General features: G+C 46.1%; 1 protein-coding gene across 6 annotated transcripts in view; it reads right to left on the bottom strand.

The window, feature by feature from the left end:
- Positions 1–1,077: 1,077 nt before the first annotated feature.
- The window catches only part of Dlg3 (discs large MAGUK scaffold protein 3), a 52,438-nt gene continuing 30,513 nt past the window's right edge, over positions 1,078–23,002 (bottom strand). For 3 of the 6 annotated variants that reach the window (XM_048417755.3, XM_048417760.3, XM_048417761.3), the window contains 10 exons: positions 13,307–13,483; positions 12,609–12,684; positions 11,782–11,881; positions 8,252–8,293; positions 7,017–7,067; positions 6,376–6,477; positions 5,511–5,683; positions 4,688–4,797; positions 4,292–4,383; positions 1,078–3,276 (listed from right to left, as the gene is read on the bottom strand). In XM_048417755.3, the coding sequence (XP_048273712.1) occupies positions 3,170–3,276; positions 4,292–4,383; positions 4,688–4,797; positions 5,511–5,683; positions 6,376–6,477; positions 7,017–7,067; positions 8,252–8,293; positions 11,782–11,881; positions 12,609–12,684; positions 13,307–13,483 (1,030 nt within the window). In that variant the 3' untranslated portion in view covers positions 1,078–3,169. Of the gene's footprint in view, positions 3,277–4,291; positions 4,384–4,687; positions 4,798–5,510; positions 5,684–6,375; positions 6,478–7,016; positions 7,068–8,251; positions 8,294–9,952; positions 9,999–11,781; positions 11,882–12,608; positions 12,685–13,306; positions 13,484–23,002 lie in introns of all 6 variants that reach the window. The other 3 variants (XM_048417757.3, XM_048417759.3, XM_048417756.3) reach the window with 3 other exon arrangements.

Below are 23,002 nucleotides of genomic sequence, written 5' to 3' on the forward strand. Positions count from 1 at the left end.
ATAAAGTTGGTAATTAGTGTTGTAACAAGTATTTTATTTAGTTATAGGTATCACCCTTTGGATATTTTGAGTTCTTCCTGTTAGAGATGAAGAAGAAATTGAGTGAGGCCTGGCTGCAGTCAGCAGCAGACTTGGGAAGAGCCCGCCTGACTTCATAGATACAAGGCTCTGCTGGTAGTCAGGCCCCACATACTAGGGCCTGTTTCCCTTTGCGTTCCCAGGTTACTCAGTTGTTTTCTTGTCTTGGGGCTAAATTTTCTTCAGCTGTCCTTCTTCTCGATGGGCCATCCAGTGTGAAGACAGACTCTCAGCATAGTGCAGCTACAGGCCAACTCTTTATTCCCTTTGCTCTTGCCAAGTGAATTTCCTCAACCCTGTAGAGCTCTTAGGGGCTCCCTTGTGTTGGGCTCGCCTCTAACAACTGAGAGAATGTATGGAGGCAAGAGCATGCCATGAAAGCCCACAGATGAGAAGAGGTGATCATCCTTCCTGGGGCTCAGCCCACACACATTAGGGGTGGCCCAACCATTCAGGTTTCACTCTTGTACCTTAATTATGGCAGCACCACCCCAGGTTTCTTCCCACGAGCTGCCTGCATGGCATCAGCCATGGTCAGAAATACCTGCTTCAAGCACTTCTCCCAGTGTCTGAGGGCCACAAAGACGCCTGCCACCTTCTCCCCCAGGGCCCATGCTACCTCTACTGTGGTAAAGTGGTAGCTGGCAGGTGGCTTTCTCTTACCATTATTCTCAGTTCCATGCTGCCAGACTGGCTCTTGCTTCTTTGTTATGGTAGCATCTTCCAAATCAACCCAACTTTTAGAAAAGTATCAGTATTTGCCACCAAAGACATGAGCCCTGTGTAGCTGGTGATGTGAAGGGCAGCTTCTAGGCCAGGATGAAGCCCAAGTACACACTTTTAGCTTCATTGTAGCAAAGGATGCAGCACCACCCTGGGCCACATTCTTCCCAAGGACTGTCCAGCGAGCCCTCCTCCTCCATTGGTCTGAGTTGTTCTTCCTGTTGTTGGGCCCCAACCACCCTCCTCGACTACTTCAAAAAGGTCTCTGAGCCATGGTTCATTGCAACTATCATTTATTAAAAAATATATGTCTCCTTGGAAGGAACACTGGTAAACCAACTATTATCATGCTTACTTTGAATCTTTGCTTTTCTTCCCTGGAGGGAGGGCTGAGCATTGTACAGACACGTCAGTTCCCATCAGAGAATCAACACTCCCTGCTCACCCCCCTCATGAAACTCACAATCATCTGTCGCTTTATCCCTCTTTGCCTTCAATCCAGTGTACTGCCCAAGAGAAAGCTGCTGCCTTTTCTTTCTCCTAGATCTGGGCCCCACATATGTCACAGTTAGCCTCATTATGCTGGTAGGACACCTGTGACCAGAGAGAGTTCCTGAATGTGGCTGGTAGTGCTTTAAAGTGTCAACAACACCAAGTTGCCTGCAATGGTCCTAACCCAGTGGAGGGCCAAGCAATTCTATGTTCTCCCCTGCGACATCCCTCCAGTGTGGAGGTGAGGGAGGCACGTTGGCTTCAAAGGAGCACAGTGGGGTGGGGTAGGGCCTGGACCACACCTGCTGCCTGCACTGGCGGCGGGAGGAAAACTACCTGGACCAGTCACTGCCATCAGACTCTGGGAAAAAAGCAACAAGATTTCACAGCTCACCAGTAAGCGAGTCTTAGCGCTACAGCTCAAATTTACAGCATTAAAGTCTACTTTCGTCTTGAAGAAACAGTAAGCTACCAGCTGTTGGTGAGGGGGCTGGGGGAGGGCAAATGGAGCAGTTGCAAAAGAAAAGAACCCAAATCCAACTCACTACATGGCTGGCCAAGCCTGGTGCTCTTTCACTGTCCCAGCACAGAGCCGGAAGGCAAGCACCCCCTATCCCTGCCAGTGGCCCCATGAAGGAACCCCCAGCGAAGTCCAGCATGGGAACTCTGAGCCTCAGCTTCTCCTCTCTGCCCTCACCAGCCCCTGCTTTCCCTCTGCTGACTGGATGGCCAGGCCTAAGTTACCTGCTGTATCCCAGGCCTGACTCCTTCAGAACCTCACAAGCCTTGAGAGCACTGGCAAATAGGATTCTACGCATTCACTGAAATAGGAAAAGGACAATTTGGAGGAATGAGAAGGCCGACACAGTAGCACGACATGGTTTTGGTTTAACAGCAGCTTAGAAATGAACAAAAAGGAAACCTCTCATGCAGACACATCAGGCGGCATAAAACAATAGGCAATTTCATCCGGAGCATCATTAGCCATTCATTCTGTCTTTCTGCACAGGAACGACTGCCCTGCATGGGCAGCAACTGCTTTCAGTCAAGTCTCCAATTTCAAGCTCCCAGTCAAAGCCCCTTCTCTCATGCTGCAGGTTGGCCCCAGCTGGAGCAAACCTTAGCTCTGAAGAGAATGACCAAATAGAGAGAGTGCTTTGGTGTAGCACTTACTACCGTTGTCAACCCCTTCCCAACCAGGTGGAACATAAGATGTCATCTGATTGGAATATGAAAATTAAAGCATTTCTCTAATAACATAGTACCATTGATGGACATCTCCATAGATTTTCTAGTCCCAATGTATGTGAATATATATATATATTATAGAAGAGTGTATAATATATATATATAATTTCTATATATTTTATATAAATTACATATATATATCTATATATAAATAAGATACTTTCTGTCGCCATTACGTTGCACTGTTCAGAGCTGCAAGCCAGCAGTACAGGGTAGAAATGCCCAGGAGCCCCTCATCACGTGGGCTCTTTCGCTCACTTCACAAGCTGTGCAGTTGTCCAGAGTCTGTCTTTCCATCAGTCCTCTTCTCTTCACTTCGCTTCGCTTCTGCTGGGTGTTTACGAAAACAACTCTGATGGATTTGCACCTGTGCTAGCTTGGGAAAGGTCCATGCAGGAATGGGCACAGTCACATGATGAGTGAGATGGCATCATCCCAAAAAATTAACTAAAACAAAACAAAATTTTTTAAAAAAAGAACAGGACTAGAAAACTCAATTTTTGACATATCTAAAAAGGGGGACAAGAACAGTGGTCATTGTTCTCCCCATGGGGACAGGAATGAAGAGGAAGGAGGGAAGAGGGACTTGATTTCTTCTGTTCACAAGAGAATGGTTGGAGGGGGTTCTTCAGAGTTTTTCAGGGGATGGGACCCAAATGTAGTGCCCAGACTGGTCCTCAATGATTTGTTTGATTTTGTTATAAATCTCTTCCAGTGAGTCACCCTGTACAATGGCTAAAGTGAAGAGAGAGAGAAAAAATTATCACTGTAGTCCATAAGCCCCCCTTCTATGCCCCAGCCGTCCTGCCTCTCTTATGAGCAACCCTCCTGTAATGTCCCTGGGAGATGATGGACGCTCACAGAAACATGGGTCTGGCTTCTTGAGTTAACTGTCTAGAGTTCAGTGCAGAAGTGTAGCTGGCTAGGTGCCCAGAGCCCAGGGCTGGACATCTGGCTGAACTAGGCCGGAGACAGTGAGACTAGCAGTGAACAGGAGATGCATGTATTGTAAAGGTATTTACTGAGTACCCAATGCATGCCAGCCACTGAAGCTCCCATTGCTTTTGTCTGCCATGGGCTGGCAGCCTATAATTCTAAAGCAGCTTCACCCAAAGCTTTGGAAAACCCCAGTCATGCAGAGGAAGAGCAGAAAACCACAATTTCTGGCAAAAGGCAGAGCTCCTATGAGCCATCACATCTGCTGTATCAGGGGTCAGTTTGACAAACAAAGACAGAGATATGGATGCTTAAAAGGACTCCAAAGACCCACGGCATGTAAATAATTTCCTAACTTGGCTAACCCAATGATTTGAGCTTGAATACACATATACCCAGTACCGTACTTTAAAGGGAACCTTGCCAAGCTTTTAAGAACTGGCCTTCTAAAGTAGGTGACATGTACACGCATGCAGGCTGACAGACAACTTAAACACGACACTAAGAAAACACCAACAAATATTTACTCAGCACCAAAGCATGCAAGGCAAAAAAATTCAGAAAGAGAAGCAGGGAGGGAAAGAGACGAAGAAACGTGCAGTCTCACAGAGCAAGAAAACAATAAACAAAGCAGCCTACAAGAGCAGTGTCTGGGAGTGGCTAACTGGTGGCCGACAGGAAACCTGAGTGCCTGGAGAAAGGTCTCTGCTCAGTGACTGGAAAGCTCCCCAGGCAGTTTCGCTCTGCTTAAGTCTCCCTGGGCTGACCTGGCTGACCCCACAGACTCAGGAGCGCACGGACTCCTGGATCTTACCTGTAAAGTACTCTCCAAACTCTTGTTCCAGTTTCATGGCTTTGTCAAAGATCTTATTTGCTTGTTCATATGTCTGCCGTCGGTTCATTTCCCTGCCAAAGACATAGAAGCAATGCATTTCTAAAGGAGAGCTTATGTTTTAATTAACACAACAAAATGTTCTAGAATTCCTAAAAATCTGCTAAACAACCATCTTAGAGTAGTGCATGGCGAACTCCCTCCTCAAAGCTTTCAAGTCTAAAAGCCCAACTGGGAGGGAAACGCATGCCCAGGCCCCCAAGCAGGAGGAACAGCAGGCACTCAGAGTTGGTTTCAGGCTTTCTCTGGGTCCTACCCCTGCCCAACACATCTATTTCCTTTCCTTTCCAAGGTCACCTGAGTCCCAGGGACACTTACATAAGTGCTTCAATGGACTTGGGCTTGATGAAAATGGCAATGGGGTAAAGTTGTGCTTGCTGCAGTCTCTTTATAGCGTTGCCAGAAACATCTAAGATGCAGTGCTTGCCCTGAAAAAGTAGACCCATATCAGTTCGTCCAGTCCCTGGCTACAGGGCCCCACCAAGAAATGAAGGGGTATTCCAAACATCAACTGAGGGGCACCCAGAGAAGTCCTCAAAGTCTATTTTTTGTTTCCGTGGCGGTTCATCTTCGCTGTTAAATAGATCAGATTAAGAAGTACCTGGAGATTAGTGAGGCTCTCTGCTGTGCCTGTGAGGGCCCTCCCAGAAAAGATTAATTCGGGGGAAAGAACTGTTATCCCATGGCCTTGGAAACCCCAGATGGAACAAAAAGGGGGAAATAAGAAAGCTCCCCATACAACAGGTTCTCTGTGCTTCCTGCCTGACACGAGACAAGCAGGCTATAAGCAGCTCGGCAGGCGTTACTATGCCCGCATTAGCACAAGTGACTAGCCTCTGAAGCCATAGCCAAAGTCACTGTTTCCTCCAAGTTGTTTTGTCACCGTGACAAGAAGTCTGATGAACACGGCTTCCATAAACCAGAAAAAGTCGCTGCTGCTAGGGCCTTTTCCCCTGCTAGCTGGTGCTCCAATGAGAGTTGCACAACAGAGACATATGCCATGACTGGGGGCTTGGCCCGTGGAGAGACACCATGGCTTTGGTAGGCAGTGTGGGAAGGATGTGAATGTGAGTGGATGCCAGGCCTGAGCATTTGTCTTCCCATGGCTCAGGGGTAGCCAGACCATCTCCTCTCTGCTTACCCTCTCTGCAACTGCCCGAACTGACTGGATGCTGGTCCCATAGAGATTATCGTTGAACTGGCCCGCCTCAATGAACTTGTTGTCCTGAATATCCTTCTCCATCTGTTCCCGGGAAACCACAAAGTGGTAATCCTGTCCATCTACTTCATTGTCACGGCGAGGCCGAGTGGTATCTAAAGGAAGGAAGGGATGGAGGGAGGGAGGGAGGGAGGGAGGGGGAAAGGAGGGTGAGGAGGAGAGGGAAGGAAGGAGGGAAGAAGGGAAAAAGAAGGAAGGAAATGATATGTGCCTCAAAGAAAGTGATCTGGGCTATAAAAGCCAACTTCATCCTTTCTCATGGGAGGGACACAAGGCCACTGCAATTTTTTTTTCAGATGAATGAGAAAAAGCATTTGGAAAGAATTTTGTCTGGACTATTTCTCTTCCAAACTCCAGATATTAAATACAGGGTGCCTGAGGTTAACATGGGTCAAAAAGGTAGAGCTTCCTAAGACATGGCCTGGTGGAGGGCATAAAATTGGCATGGGAATTGGAGAAAGCAATCAGATCATTCCTCAAACCACTTTGCATACAATAACCTAGGTTTAACCCCCAGCACCACAAAGAAACAAAAACCCAAACAATGATGGGTCTCCTCATTTGTAAAATCAATCCTGACCATCACCACCCAAACTTTTACTCTGTAGCATAAAGCAAGCAGCCAAGTTGGATGTCAACACTACCAATCCCATCTAACGTGGGTGCATCTGTTGCTACTTACTCTCTTCCAGGAGGTCCCCAAGGCCCTGGTTTTAGACCCTTCCCTTAAAGTACATACTTCCCAGAGAACCAAACCTCACTCCTCTGGGTCTGCCTGGGCTCTTACGTGGCACACAGGATCCAAATTTATGAGGAAATTCAGAGATCAGGTCATCATTGACTCGGTCCTTCATAGGGCCCAAGATGATCACAGGCCTGGCATAGTGAACTGGGGAGGGAGAGCACAAGACAGTGAGTGAGCAGAGGCCCCACAGAACAGCCTGCCCCACCTCTGAGTACAGAGGCTCTGTGCCCACCACTCAGACAAGGTGAAGCAACTATGCCTAGTCTCTGGTTTTTAACTATAAAAACTTCAAAGAGCCTTTAAATTTGACAATCTTAGGTTCAGATAAGTCTGAAATCAGATGCATCTCCCTTTTCAACAGAGTCAGGAAAAATTTCCACACAGGTTCTTGCAAAGAAGATTCCCAGGGGAGGGCACAGCCCCCCCCCCTCCACTTACAACCACGCTGCCTCCGCTGAAACAGACCTTCCCTTGCTTTCCTCAAATTCCGCCTGCCCTGTGGAAGGCATCCTAGCAGTGTGCAAAAGTATCACAGGAGGTATATACAGCATGGCATATGCCCAGGGATGCTAGGGAGAAGCCAACGGCTGGATGTGCCAAGCTTCCTCCTCCCCTGCTCCTCTATACTGAGCCCCATGACCGGGAGACTGGCACAAAGGCAAGACTCTCAGAAGGGGGCTTACTTTCTTGTCGTGTCACTGGCTCATACGACAAAATAGCATCCTCTTGTCCTTCTGCAACGAAAAGGGAAACACATTAGCCCTTTATGATCTGACTGTCTGTACATAGTGCTCACCATAGCCCACATCCACCACAACAGTATCACTTTCTGCTGGCAAGAAGGCTAAGAAGTCATTCACCAGCCTTGGGCTGGGTTGTTTCATTCAGTAAAATATTGCCCAATTATGGACCAAGACCCAGAAGCCAAGAAGTCTCCAGAAAACTATCCCAAGCTCTAGGGAATAGGTAATAGTTGGTTATGTTCAGTGGCCCCCTTATTCTGAAGAAAACCACAGAGAAGCTCCAAGTGATTGAAACACATCTGCCAGAGTCACTTTACCTGAGTCCAGACACTTAGCTTCAGCCTAATGTCACCCCTTTATGGGTCTATTTAGTTACCCACTTTACAATCTAGGAAGCATCTGGCAAAGTGGTGAACATCTGAGCTAAGGTCCCAGTGCCCTTGAAGAGCAATGCTGAGCCTGCTCTCTGCTCATGGTGGGCCCCATGCAACCTGGCAATCAAGAAGTCACCAAGACACTTGGTGCTGGGTGCCTACGGTTCCCCAAACTAGCAGTACTAGGAAAGGCAATGGCATCTGCATGGAGCCACAGGATACTTGCTATGGGGCTTCTTCTGAGCCTGACACTCCTGGGTGGAGTTCTTAAGACCTCTAGTCACTGCGGTTCCTCAAAGGCCAGTATTCCCAAAGCTTGTGAGGTATGAACCATGGCTTCAATGCTGTAGTCATAGGCACTCCCAAAGCATACTGGGCAATTTCCTTCCTGACTATGCAACCCAGTCAGAAGTTAAAGTGGTCCTAGGAGCCCAGAAAGGCAGATGGAAGTCAGAAGCCATTTACTTTCGGTCTCTGAGCAAATCTGTAAACCTGGCAGTCTTAACAGTCTACATGCCTGTGGCAGGGACCTGATCATTGGCAGTTTACCCTTCCCCCAATACCCCAGGGATGGTTTCAAGCCAGATCCTGGCCAGAGGTATGGGACTTATTCTCTCTCTAATCTACAAATTCCATCTGACAAAGTGAATGAACTGGCCACGGCATCTCCAGGGGCTTAAAGTGTACATGGCTAAAAGGAGCAGCAGCCTCTGAGCAGGGATGGCAGCGGTGCAACAGTGGGATGATGATGGCTGGGAGACATGGGGGAGCTACAGGACATGGGGCATGACACACACTTACTGGAACTGCTTTCGCTGTCACTGGTGTTGGATGTCACTCCCTCTGCAAGCCAACAAGAAAGAGACTCCAATTCAGAACACACCACTGAGAGGTCCCATGCAGCACAAACTCAAATGCGCCAGGAGAGACACTGAGCTGCCAACCAAGTCAGGCCACAGGAGGCCCGCCACATCCAGGCAACCAACTGGTAAGCAGAGCTCCAATCCTGAGGTTCTGGCCATCTTCTCCATGTCCCCAGAGCCCACTCAGTTTGCCAAGTCCCTCCATGGGCACTAGAAGGCTTACTCCCTTTCATAGCATTCTCTTTATCTGAATCAAGTCAGCTGATTTGGATGGCTTCCAAATCCTGCCTCAGAACTCATCTCCTAAGGCTAATGGGCAGGAGAGAAATAGGGCAGTCAAAGAGAAAAGTCCAGGCATGCTGCTGCTCACACATTTCCTCCCAAGACAGAGTCGCCAAAAGTACAGAATCGGGTGACACTCTCCAACTTAGAGGCTCATCACTGGATGATGGAACAGTCACCAGGCACACTCCTCTGACCTTCGGAGGGACCCATAGCCTTCTTTCTCCCATTGCTGAGGAAAGCTTGGCTTCAGCAGTGGGGGGATGTGCCTCAATCCACCACAAAACACATGTCAGATACATAGAAACAACAAGCCAGTTAAGACTATCTGGAAGACAAGCCAGCCCTCCCATCACAGACAGTTGGGGCCAGCCCATCCTGGAGTGTGGGCGGAGAAAGCTCAAGCAAAGAGCTGCATTCACAGGAGGCACAGACATGGCAGCCCTCTCAAAAGAACAGCAGGCAAATGGAAATGAGACACAGAAACACCAAACATGGAGAGACGCTGCTCGTTTCAGCCAGGACCATGATATGTTGTGCCCACCTCCCTAAGGACTTGCTGAGTTGTCGTGACACATGGCTCGGCCCTGAATAGCCACCAAGGACAGTTACTGTGTCTTCCACCTTTATCTTTTACTGGGGGAAAACATATGTGAACAGAGCCCACCCATAAGGCTGTACTGTGGATGCATGCAGTAAGCAAGGGTAACTGCTAAGGAACCTTCATCTAGGCCCTCCTAGTCTCCAATCTGGACTAAGTTCCAGAATAGAGATGTCAGTCAGAGCTTTTCTGAGATAAAAGCACTAACTACACATGGCCCTTAAGTGGTACAGGTGGCCCCACAAGGCCATCTTGGCCCCTTAGAGATGCTCTATGGACAGCTGGCCTTGGCCTTATGGTAACACCTGGACCCCCTGGGACAGCTCAGATGTGGGGTTCACCCTGTCTCCGGTTAGAAGGACTGGAAAAGCTGCAGTTCCTAACCTTGTCTTTTTGATGTAGGGTTACTTGGAGAAGATGCAAGCAGCAGGTCCCCATCCTCCCCAGGAAGCTAAACATCAGCGAGCACGCACCCTGTTAACACACCTAGACCCAGCTCACTTCTCTCCAGCCACTGAGCTCATGCCCTACCACTCAGAGGTGTGGGAAGAAAACACAGACAGGAATGCTAGAGATTTGTTAGAATACCAGGGACAATGATATTGAAGCCACACACATTTCCTTCTGCCATGGGAAAGGGTCCCACAAACACTGCCCTCCCTCACCCTTCACTTTCAACCATGTGCCCTACACCCCCTCCCCAACGATCTCCATTCATGCCACAAATACAGTTAGTGGTGTGTATGTTTGACTTACTCAGGTTCTTTGCTCCATAATAATCGTCACTTAACCCAGGGAAGTCCTGATTTCACAGACAGCAGGGACAGAAAGGGTACAGGAAGGGGAGGGAGGGACAAAAAGGAGAAAATCGGGGAAAAGAGAAAAAAACAGAAAAACGAGGGGAAGGAAGAATACAGAGGCAGGTGAGCATCAGCGATAGGAGTATAAAGTCCCATGAAGACTTAGAACTACAGTAAGGTGAAGCCATCTGCTGAAAAAGAATAGCCCATGTCACATAAGATCTCTGGCCCTGGTGGTATTTGGCTTGTGACCAAAAGGCCTTGGAGTAGACCGTCTTTCTGAGGCAGTCTATATCCCATATACCCAGAGCATATGACAGGCAATACTCCGAGGCTTAAAAATACCTCTTTGATCAAATTTATGTTGTAGAGGCTAGGCTTCTGCTTTGCCCCTGCAACACACCTCCCATGGGTGCATGAAAAAGATATGTCTAGATGTCAAGTGTGCAGGAAGAATTATCACCCCCCTGGGAACTTGCCCCCATACTACCCCAATCTGTCCATGCCCTTCAAAGCAAACTTCTCTGTGATGTGGTGTCCAAAGCTCCCTAAACTTGGTTTCTGGAAAACAGGCACCAGCAAATTGCAACCCTATTGGCCAATGGGTACCCCCAACTGGCTAGGCCATTAGACAGTGACGTCTCCCCAGGCTAGGCTCCATGAGGAGCTTCTGGGCTTATTGGTAAACTGCGGCAACATTATCTCAGATCTTTGTCTCAGGTTCCCACTGCTCACGAGCAGAAGCAACCTCCTCTGTCCCCTGCCACTGAGCAAGACCAGGACAGTAAGCCCTGGTCTTCATTTGGATGAAGACACCTTGTCCTATCAAGGTTATCCCAAGTGGCCACAACCCACACATATCACAATCATGAACTAGGTGGGCCTACTAGGGTCCATTTTCTACCAGAACTAGTCAGTCTCCTGTCAGATCCCACACTCCTGGATGACAAGATTGCTCCATGAAAGATGGAGGAGTGATTGGTAAATGAGAGACATCTACAATTCACAATGTCACAATGACATGAATGAGAACCTACTGTACAAACCTGACATGGTATTTAAGGTTACTGTCGGAGTAACTAATTTCTGAGGCATGTGGTAGGGTAAGATGATGTAGCAGGATTGAATTGGTTTCTAATTCAGCCTGTTCTACCAAATTAACCTTGTGTTTCTCAATAAATCTTTATTTAGATAATGCTGAGCAACAAACACTGTGTCCACATAAACTCATGTGAGCAAGAATATTTTCTTGTGGTAACTGACCCTGCAGGTACCTGACATAACAGAAAGCCTGCCATGAGTCACATGGGTATCCTTACGCTTGCACATGTGTGTGCATTCCAAAAGCAGCCCCCAACTTTAGAGATCTGGGGAGAGACAGGCTCTTCTCTTAACAAGCATGAATGAAATTGTGGGAAAGAAAACATAAGAGGCGGGAGCCAGGAAAGCAACACTTAGTTCCTTGATCTTGTTCTCCTGAAAAACCATTTTCTAACCCTGACCCTAACTGCAAACCATTCTTTATCACCACAGCACAGCTCTGTCTCACACTTCCAGCACAGGTGCCTGGGCCATCCTCAGAGCCTCCGACACTGAATAAGTGAGGGGCTGTGCAATAAGCCCCAACTTCTCCCTGTGCAGTCCAGGTTCTAGCCTGACTATAAGTAGGCAGGTGCGCGCAGGCAAGCACTTGGCGGCCACCGACTCCTTCTAAGGGAAGGGGCAACTGAGGACGAGAAGACAGGGCTGTGAATGGTCTGCTCTCTGGACTCTGCTGCTACTTACGTTCCTGTATGCTGTTCTCCTGGGCCATGTTTTCTTTGCTCTTGTAAAATGGAAACTTTCGAGAGAGGCGAAAACTCTTTTTACGTTTCGTTTTGATCGACTGTGAAAGAACATGAAGATGGAAGGGGAAGGACAGAAGAAAAAAAAAAACAACAATGGATTTTAAAGCATGCAAGAAAAACTAAAATGGAGACAATGATGAACTAAATAAAAGACCATCTTCCACAAATGGAGTCTATGAGATTAAATGAAAGTTGATGTTAAGAAGAGAATCATGTTTATAGGAAAATGTGGTAGGGATGTTAGATGCTCTGCTTAGTCCAGCATCACTCACTGGCTTCCTACAGAATAAAGGTCACTGTTGCCTCCTAGACACAGCCCCGAGGTGCCACTGACACAGTCATCTACTCCGTGCCTTTCTTCCCAAGTTCATAAGAGAAAATGATAGGAGAGTCCCCTTGCCCTCTGCTGTCTGGAGGCAGGCAGAAGTTCTGGGGCCGGCCCTAGGCAAGATGACAACACCGGGTCCTGCTCAGGGTCTCCATAGCTCTGGCAGGATCTGCTGCCAGGGAGACAAGCACAGGTGGTTTCATCTTCCCCACCAAGTCAGCCAGCTCCAGTCCTTCCGGAATCAGTCACCCGACAGCAGGGCCGCACACTAACTGCAGGTTTTCAGTGCTCCCGCTGCTTGCTGAAAAGCAGGCAATTTCCTAGCAGGACAGAGCCAGCCCCCTGAAAAAGACAGCCTTCCATGCTTCCCGGTTCTCCTGCCCCTCACCCCTCTTTACACCTTGGCTGACTGCCTTGGCCAGGGGGTCCCCACTTACCCGGTTAGACTCAATCATCCCTGTCCTGGCATGGAACTTCACAGTTTTCAACCGAGCTCGCTCTTTCTTTTCAACCCTGTTTGGGAGTCAGGAAGTTTAGTTATTGCCAGCACATGGGCTCAGCAATGGGCTGTGACAGGCATAGCAACCACACTGGCTCATTCAGTGAATACCATGTCCCGAGTCCTGACTCTTTTCTAAAAGGCCTAACAAGGCATATACAATGCTCTCAAGGAAGTTACAGTATGGCAGGCAAACAAAGATAGATAACAAAGCCTGAGCCGGGCAGTGGGGGCACACGCCTTTAATCCCAGCACTCAGGAGGCACGAGGCCAGCCTGCTCGACAGGCTCCGAAAGCTACAGAGAAACCCTGTCTCAAAAAACAGAAAACAAAAAACAAAACAAAAACAAAACATCAAGCCTCGTGTGCTGGAACACAACTGATTCCTAGCACTCTGGAGACAGAGGTAGTAGGATTACAACAAGTTTGAGACCAGCCTAAGCTATACAGGAAGTTCCAGGCTAGTCTGTGCCATGAAGTGAGACATTGTCTCACAAAACAAATAAAGCAACCAGAGAGAGAAAGTGGAGGGGGGCGATGACAGACAGAGAGAGAGGGAGAGAGGAGAAGAGAGCAAGGTGGGGCAGAGAATACAAGAAGTCAGAAAAAGCCTTGCTAAAAACCTTGACAACTCACCTCTTTTTACTGGGGATCACACCAATCTGCTCACTCTCTCCATGTGGAGTCACCAGTCGTGCTTGCCACCACTCATCATCAGAGGCATTAATGACGTGCAGAATGTCACCATAAGAGAAACTGAGTCCCTGACTTGGCAGGCAGCTGTCACGAGTCCGATCATAATCAAACAGGGCCCTGAAACACATGAGAGATGAAGAGATCACCCCACCCCTGAATTCTGGGAAGCTGGCAGTCAGACAGGAGAGGAAAGAGAGGCAGCCCCAATAATAGCACAGGTTTAGTAGTCTTGGCAGACAGACAGAAAGACCCTGTGAGATGGTAGCCTTTCAGTCCCCAGTGAGTAAATATATACCTGCTTTTCAAAGAAATATCCTATTCCCGGTGAACGTAAGGGGAAATTCCTTCAAATCCTATGTTCTCCCAGCTTCTAGATACACAGTAGCAGCCCAAAGTAGGATCTGCTCAGCTGCCTACTCTCCACTCTCAGATGCAGTAGGATGTGAGAGCAGGAGATTTGGAAGCAAATATAAAACAAAGCTCCAAAATTCAGGTCTTGGAGAAGCTAGCCTATCACCAGAGCTTCCTGCTCTAGAAACAAACACACCTGAATAAACTACCCATCCCATCCTATAGTAACTCTGAGTGTGTAGGGCCAGCACAAATAGGGGACTTCAGTAACAAGTTTTATTTTTTTTCTACCCACAAAGTAGACTCTATCCTCTCCATGTTCTTTTTAAAATTTTTATTTTTATTTATGTATGTGTATGAAATATGTGTGCTGATGCCTGTAGAGGCCAGAGGAGGGCATAGGATCCCTGGGGATCTAGTAACAGGTGGTTGGAAGCTGCCACCCTTAGATGCTGGGAACCAAACTCAGGTCCTCTGGAAAAACAGCTGAGCTGCTGAGCCACCCCTTTAGTTCCTATCCTCCTCCTCCTTTTTGTTTTGTTCTGAGACAGAGTTTGTCTGTGCTGCCCTGGCTGTCCTGGAACTCATTATGTAGACCAGGTTTCCTTGGAACTTAGATCCTTCTGCCTCTGCCTCCCCAAGTGCTGGGATTAAAGGCGTGCGCCACCGTGCCTGGCTCTCTCCTTCCTCTTTAACAGTATACACAGGCCAGGGGATTGCCCAGCACCCAGTGCTAAGACTGGACTTCCATCCCACTAGTCTCACTCAGATGGAAGCTACGAGTCCAACATACCATATCTCCATGTGTACAAGCCCAGATGAAAGACAAGATATAGAAGCAGAATCCTTGAGAATTGATGTCAAGACAACTTGAAGGTGAAAACACCCAAGCTCTGATCAAAAGCCCCTTAATTCTCAATGCATACACTCCAAACAATAAGAGCAGAGGCAGAAGCCAGTACATAAGGCATTTGGTCTGGAAGGTCTTTTCCAAGCTCTATGTGACAGGACCAGACTCAATGCATTTGAAATGAATTGAGTTCCATGCAACCTAAAGCAAGGCAGGCATTGGTCAGCTGTTCTACAAAGACCAACAAGCTGGAGCAACCTAATTCTAACTGATGAGCAATACATAATAGCATTATGAGCTTCAAAATTGGAGAAGAACAGAATTTGTATTAAGCACACATTAGTTTAGAAGTTTGAAGGAGGAGCAGAAAGATGTCACAGTGAATCAGGAGTTGGGTATAGTGGCCCAGGCTGGTAGGTTACAGCACTGAAGACACTGAAGCAGAAGGATCATGAGCACATGGCATACACAGCGTAATGATTTAAATGAGGATGGCCCCCATAGGCTCATATATTTTAATGCTTGGTCTACTTGGTAGAACTGTTTGGGAAGGATTGAGAACTGTGGTCTGGGGGGGGGGGGCGGTGTCAACTGAAAGTGGGCCCACACTATTGCCAGTTAGCTCTCTCTGCCTGCTGCTGGTTGATCAGATGCAAGCTTTTAGCTACTGCTCCAGTGACATGCCTCCTTTCCTGCTGCCATGCTCCCCACCATCATGGCCATGGTCTGACCCTCTGAAACTGTAAGGAAGCCCCCAATTAGTGCTTTCTCCTATTAGGTGCTTGGTCATTAGGTGCCTTTGTCACAGTAATAAAAAAGTAACTAAGACAACCAGAAAGATCCTGTCTCAAAAATTAAAAACAAAACTAAAGCCAAACAAAAGAATTAAGGTAAACTAGAGTGTACATGTATGAGAAGGCAGGGTTGACTGGATAGAAATATAAGGCATATTTTAGCACTCAAAGAACAGGGCTTGCTTGGCCTTTGCTAACAACAATAGCAAGCTGGGAAACATAGGGGAAATTAATATAAGTATATTTTCTAGATTCCAAGAATCCAATAATTTGTCAGTTTAAAACATCTGAAGGTTTGACTAAAACTTACATGACATCTTCCAAGATAAGCTCAGGCACTGAACAACATAAACATACAAAGTCACGTCGGAACAAAGCCTGATCAAAGCCGGCAAGAAAGGCAGCACTTAGCAATGCACATTAGGAGCTGTACTGCTCACTTTGTTTGGAACCACAGCGTGTGTTCCTTTTACCATTCCCAAAAATGTAAGTCGATTAAAGGAGAATTTGGGAAACAGCTCCACTAAGTACAGGCTTGAGTCTTTTACTTCAGAAGAGGCTCTAAGTTCCCTGGCAAATAAGGTCAAAAGTTACATAACTCCAAATTCCCACTAAAAAGTAGCACCTGTTTCATCTGGATTTTGTTTGACAGCTTTATGAATGATGGACAAGCCTACACCAAAGACAGGGATGGACAATGCTTTTAAGCCACAGCTTTGTTAAGGACACAGGAACATGATATCTCAGTTTGAAATTGTAACTAATATATGCAGTTACGAACCCAAAGATGAATTAAGAATTTCCTTTTCTATCAGTCAGGGTTGCCAATAGGAAAATAACTCAGCAGAACATTGGGCCCTCCAAGTTCACTTTGTCCACTTTCTAGTTTAAAGGGGGAAATTTCTTACACATTCTTGGAGCTTCTTTCTAGCTCTAGCGCTTGCTGAATCTGGGTCTTTCCTTCAACAATTCCTTGTGCTTTACCCTGTTTTTGGTCTGTTTTCCAAACCCATGATACAGCCTTTTCCTCTTAGTCTACTCCTCTTTTCCTGCTGAAATTATGTTATGCTAAGAACTAGAAGGCATCCTCCTAGATGAAGGTCAGACCCAGCAGTACACAGGACAGTATTCTGCACCATCAGATCAGGACCCTTAAATGTCAAAAAAATGTCATGAGGTCTAAGTCATAGTCAGGTATTTTAAAAATACACACACTGATTTGTCATATGGCTATATCTATAAAATACCATTCCTTCATTATTTAAGTACATTTGAAGTTTCTCTCTGCAGGCATTGTGTTAAATAAGAGAAGCACAAAACAATGTTATGCTAAGTTTTTCTATTTGCATTTTGGATTGACAGAAAAGAAAGTTCTTAATTAATCTTTAATATTCTTAACTGAATGGCCTAGCAGAGTTTGCCCTCTGACAGAGGAGCATAGCACACTGAGTATGGTGCAGCAAGAAGCACAAAAACGAGGCAAAGCAAAGCCTAGATCATTCCCAGGGAGTACAGAGCACCTGAGAAGCAATAAAACAGTATTGATTTTTGAATAGAGTCTCAATAAAGGTTTAAGATTTCCAAAGGTAAAGATAGGGAGAAAACAGTCTCTCTAAGCAGAGTAAGCAAAGACCTGGAAGGAAGAAATAAAAGGTATGGGCAAGATTCATCATTTCATCCATATCTGACTGGGTCACAGTGAAGAGCAGCTGAACTGTCCAGCTGAGGGGTGTGACACTCACTTAATAGGCCTGTGTGAGCCATTTCATTGCCTTGACTTTTTCATTACCATCATGTTATGCTTTCATGTGAAAATGAACACAGCAAAGGAGAACAAGCCAGGGGATTAAAGTCAATCTCTCACATAGCATGCTTCATGTAGCCAAAAAAGGTATATAAATTAGACTTTAATAAACATTTAAAAATATATCAGCTATCATCTAAGATCTTTGGAAAGCATGCTATGGGCTGGAAACATTGCTCAGAGGTTAAGAGCACTTGTTGCTCTTGCAGAGGACCTGAGTTCTGTTCTTAGCACCCACATGGTAGGTCATAACCATTCATAATGAATCCAGTTCCAGGAGACTGGACCCCATCTTCTGACCTCCACGGGTACCAGGCAAAATACTCATGCACATTAAGTTTTTTTTTAATCTAAAAATTTTTTAAGAAAAGCATGCTAAACTGGGAACATCTAATATGGCTGCTGAAGAGAAGGGAGCCATTTTCTCCCATGCCACTGAGAAGTTCCCCAGGCTCCAGTAAATAACTCGCCATTCATGCTCATGCAAGCAATCATAATTAACCTCAGTGGGTCACAAACAAAAGGGACAAGAGAAGGTAATGGGCGTGACAACTGACCAAAATACATCTCTCTCCCTCTCTCTCCTCCCCCTCACACAAATATATCCTTATGAAATTGCCAAAGAATTTAAAATTGTGGCCTTCTATCAGCAACAGTCAGTCAAGCAGCCTAGAGTCCTAACAAAATGATGGTCCAAGACCTTTATTCTAAGCACCTTCTTCCTCCATGACCCGCATAGCTCCTCCTCTCCACCTTTAGCCTAAGTAAGTCAAGATAGATACTGGCCTCCTTTTAAGTCAAACTTAATCACTGCCACAGAATTGAAGTTTACCACATGCAAGGCCCAAATGACACAGAACCATTTCAACATCTGATTCAAAGAGACAGCAGGAAGGAAAAAAAGAAAGCCAAACCTTTGTCCTCACACACCTCACACACTAAAAAGTGACATAATAAAATGACCTACCACTGTGTGTGTACACAAGGAAGCTTACCTGTGGACGGCTGTGTAGGAAGACTGAGACTGAGAAACTCCCCCTTTTTTTCTGACTCTTAACTTTTTTTGGTTTTTTTCAAGACAGGGTTTCTCTATGTAACAACCCTGTCCTGAAACTCACTCTGTAGTCCAGGCTGGCCTTGAAGTCACAGAGACCCACACGACTCTGCCTCCCAAGTGCTGGTTTTAAAGGCCTGCGCCACCACCATCTGGCTCTTAACTTCTTTTTTAACTTAAGAACTTAACTTCTTCCTCAATTATTATTATTATTATTATTATTATTATTATTATTATTAGTTGCTGTTGTTATTGGCAATGAATGTCACAGCACATTGTGGAGACCAGAGAACAATTTTGTGGGGTTGGTTATCTGCTTTAACCTTTAGGTGGGATCCAATCAATCAAATTCAGGTCATCAGGCTTCAATGGGAAACACCTTCACCCACTAGCCATCTTTTTGGCTCAATAAAAAGAATTTTAAGAAGTTAAGGTTAAGTTAATGATCAGTGAGGTCACTAAGAAACACTGTTGTTATGAAAGACCAAAGCTTCCAAAAATATTCCCACTCCCAAATCCATAGCCACAGTGTTCTGTGTACACAGCAGAAGGCGACTTCCCAGCTCTGACCATGGCTGTGTATCTAAAAAGCCCCAAGGAGACAGATCCTGGGTACCCCTACAACTTTCCAATCATCAAGGTCAAAGCAGAAAAATATTGTTTAGAGAAGAAGCTAAGCAATACGGCCTGGGAAAATAAAAAAGAGTACACAATAAAGAAGCCTTCAGTGCTGTTCCATCAGCATGAAAAGGAATAGAGCTTCCAGGAGTGTATAAGTTCAAGTCCCAGACTGGTCTGTAGCATGCCAACACTGAAGGCCACAGTCTGCTTCTCTAAGGAGACAATGTTTCCAACCGTCTTGAAGCTATATTGTTTAAGAGGTGACCTTTTAAATATCCATAAAGAGCTCTTGCATGTGCCCAGCCACAGGGGTAATACATATTCTGAGGAGCACTGCCAATCCTCATTTCGGCTGACCCTTCTCTAGTGGAGGGGAAAGCAAGGATATAATCAGCTCTAAGCAAACAGACTACCTAGCAAAAGTCTTTGCAGTTCAGATCTTAAATTATGAAGCTTGAGTATAAAAGATCCAGAGAAATCATAAGCTCCTCGCACAGCCACTGTGGCACCTGAAACTTAACAAGCCAGAATACAATGAAAACACAACTACTTGGAGGGAACTGGTTAGGCAGGTTTCCCAACACAGGGGCGAACATTTTAGTACTAATAGCCTCAAAGACAAGGGGCTGTTTCTACAGAACTCTCTTAGGATTGTGCCCATCTCCTAACCTACGGAAGGCCCTGCAAATGATGGAATGAGCAGAAGGATTACTAGCACTAGCTCTTGGGACCATGCAGTTCTAGCAGCCACTGGTAGCACTGGTGACTTCCATATATCACTGGTGCTTTTAACAAACCTGGGTGTGTAGTTCAGCAGCAAACTACTTGCCTAGTCCATGTGAGGTCCTATATTTGACCCCTAGTCTTCCAAAAATAAATTAATATTGTTGCCACTCCCAAATTCTGTCAGACAGTAAAGCCTGCCAACATTTTCTTATTAGCATTTTCATCTACTACTGAAACGTATTAGTGACTAAACCAAGCTGGGCTTCAACGAACACCACTGGGCAAAAGAATCCTGCTGTTGATGGAAGAAGCACCCCCTAGTCTTTTGATGACCAAGCCAATATCCTAACATTGTCCCATTGAATGAAAACTACAGATCCCAACAGAATCTCCATTTTTGAGTGGGAAGAAGGCTGGGAGATGGCCAGCCAGGAGGCCAAGATTTCTAAACTGTCAGAATGCTGTCCTGAGGCTGCAAAGAATACAGCCAGTCAAGGCTGCACAGACTTTCAAAAGCTACCTCTACAGTTACGCTTATGGAGCCTCCTGGCAACCTTTAGAGGCCAAGGTCATTCATTCATTCATTCATTTATAAAATCAAAGTCACCTCTGGAATGCTAACCTAATTAGCAGTTTTGCTAGACCTTCACATACACGTGGCCTAAAAAACACCTAGCCAGCACATTGGGAGCCGGTGGCATGACAGGTGATTTCTGTGGTCTCTACCGGCAAACACTGCAGTAACAGAGCAAAAGCCCTAGGCTGGGCAGAAAAAGGCTCTGCTTATCACACTCACCCAATAAGAGATGATTCTAGTACAGTAAAGCCAGGCCTTTCTCATTAAGTTCCTGGTGGCTTTATACTGTTATCTTTCCTTCTTCCTCCTGCGCCCCTCTTCAAAACTCCCATCACCCTATGGTTAAAACAGTTGCAGCTCCCAGGGTTTCACCTGGTACAGCCTCAGTGCAGCTATGAGAGGGAGTTACCTCCTTCAAAATAGCTCTGCAAACCCATGCAAACAGGAGGGGGATAGAACCTTGGGGGAGGGAGGGGACAGGGGAGGGGAGGGGAAGAGAGGAAAGAAAAAGGAAAAAGTGTCAAGAGGAGAAACAGCAACCAAACTGAAACCCGGAACTGCAAAGTGTGGCTGCATCACCCTCTGAGTAAAAGCGAGCTGCAGTACAGGAACAGACGGCCGCTTCCCTGAATTTACCCCAGCAACCAGCTCAAGTTATTAGTTCTGTGCTACCGCCTTCCACAGAACAGGAAACATAATGTTTAGTTGCTCCACTGATGTAAAAATAAGCGTCAATCATGGCATAAAGTGGCCATTCTTGAGAATTCTAACTGTTAAAAACACATTTTGTACCAGACTTGGTGGCAAAGGCCTGTAATCCCAGCTACTTGAGATGCTGGGGTGGGAGGATCACAAGATTGAGGTCAGTCTGGTTGACACAGTGAGACTCTGTCAAAAGAAAAGAAAAGAGGGCTGAGCATGTAGCCCAGTGGTAAGAGGCCCTAGGTTCAATCAACCCCGAGTACTAGGGGGGAAATACCAACTGACCAAACAAACAATAGCAACTACAACCAAAAAATTCACTATGCACAATGACCTGAATCTCTAGAAGAGATAGCTAGGGATGTATTTTTACCAGCAACACATCCAATTCCCATCAGTCAGTGGGCTGGGGAAATTTAAGAAAGAATTAATTTTATTAAAGGTCAGTGCAACTCAGTTCCAATTTAGGAACTTCTTAGCAGTCTGAGTCAAGCCTCAGTTTTCTCATAGGCAAAATGGGATCATAATATAGCATTATTTAAAGGATTTTTGAAAACATTTCAAAAGAATAATAAAGGTCATGATGTATGGTGGTGACAGCTTTCTTCAAGCTGAAGATGCCAGTGCACTGCGGAAAGCTTCTGAGCAGAACAGGCCTAGAATACTGCCTTAGCTTTAACTCTGCACCGCCCAGGGCAAAAGGTCACCCAGGCCCTTGTATAACCCCTTCAGTGACCAAAAAAATCAAGTATCTTCTCTCAAAAAAGCAGCCCAATCCTTTGCAGACTTTCGATTATGAGCTTTCTTCCTTACAGTGAACTGAAATATGCCCTGGGTGACAGAACAAATCTAATCCCTTTTCCACATGACAAGGTAAGGCAATTAACTTAAGCAGAGTTGGGAGGAGGGAGGGAGAAGAACCCAGTTTGTTGGAGCAGGAGGTGAGCAGTTTTAGTTTTTGCATATGTCCATCAGGTTGTGTGGGCTGGAGGTCATTTCTACAACTGTGTGACGTAAAGCTTTGGAAGGCAATGGTATTGCCATCTCAGGACAAGAGCCAACGAGGTGTTTAGAGATAGTGAGCAAGGTAGACAGAGCCTTTGCAGCAGCAAGTGAGACCCTTGGAGAAACACAGGTGATGAAGAGGTCAGACTGGTGCTGAAGAACCAGTGAACCGGTCACTGAGTATGGTGGCCGAGGTCACTGCTGATCTCTGACAAAGGCTCCTCTGGAGCCTTCCTGGGCTGCTCAGGAGGCCTATCACCAGGCTGAAAAGCTGGTCTCATGTCATGTGAGGCCACTGAAAAAAGTGACTGGAAGAAGTGGCAGCAGACAGTACAGATGACTCCAAACTTTCCCAGCCTGGATGTTAGGAGGATAGGCTGCTGCAAATGATATTCCTTTGTTGATATTTCTAGGGGCAACACTGCCTAAGACTGTTTTCTGGACTAAGAACAGTGAAGAAGTCCATTCTTGAGGGTGGAGACATGGTTCAGTCAGAAAAGTACTTAGTACGCAAACATGAGGACCTGAGTTCAATCCCTAGCACCTGCATAACAATGCCTGGCAGGACAGTCCATGCTCATAATGCCAGTGCTGGGGAAGCAAAGGCAAGAGGATTCCTGGCAGCCAGCCTGGCCTACACACACACACACACACACACACACAGGTACACAAGCATATAGTTGAGCAAACACACACCACACACAAGAACCTCATTTTCCTCTGTTTAAGCCTATATTTGCCCAGTTTGACTAAAGGACTTGCTTTTCTATGCAGTCATAGTAATCTTTTAAGGAACTAGTGTTTCCTACCACAGAATCCAGTGAAAGAAGAGAGGAGGTAATAGTTTAAGGAACTATTGGTATGAATGGAATGCTTTTTTTTCTTTTTAAGAATGTAAGAAACACGCTGAAACTAGTTGTGTAGGCCTGTAATCCCAACTACTCAAAAGGCTGAGGCAAGAGGACCATGTGGGGCTACAAAGTGCTTTACAGGCCAGCCTGAGCAATTTAGTGAGACCATGCATATCTTAAATTTAAAAAATTAATAAATAAAAGGGACCGAGATGTGGCTGAGTGATAGAGTTCTTGCCTAGCATGTGTGAGGCCTTAAGTCCAAGTCCCAACCGCCACCATCCACAAAAGAAGCAAGTGT

The sequence above is a fragment of the Myodes glareolus genome, chromosome X (genome assembly GCF_982192425.1).
Source record: "Myodes glareolus chromosome X, mMyoGla1.1, whole genome shotgun sequence".
NCBI lineage: Eukaryota > Metazoa > Chordata > Mammalia > Rodentia > Cricetidae > Myodes > Myodes glareolus.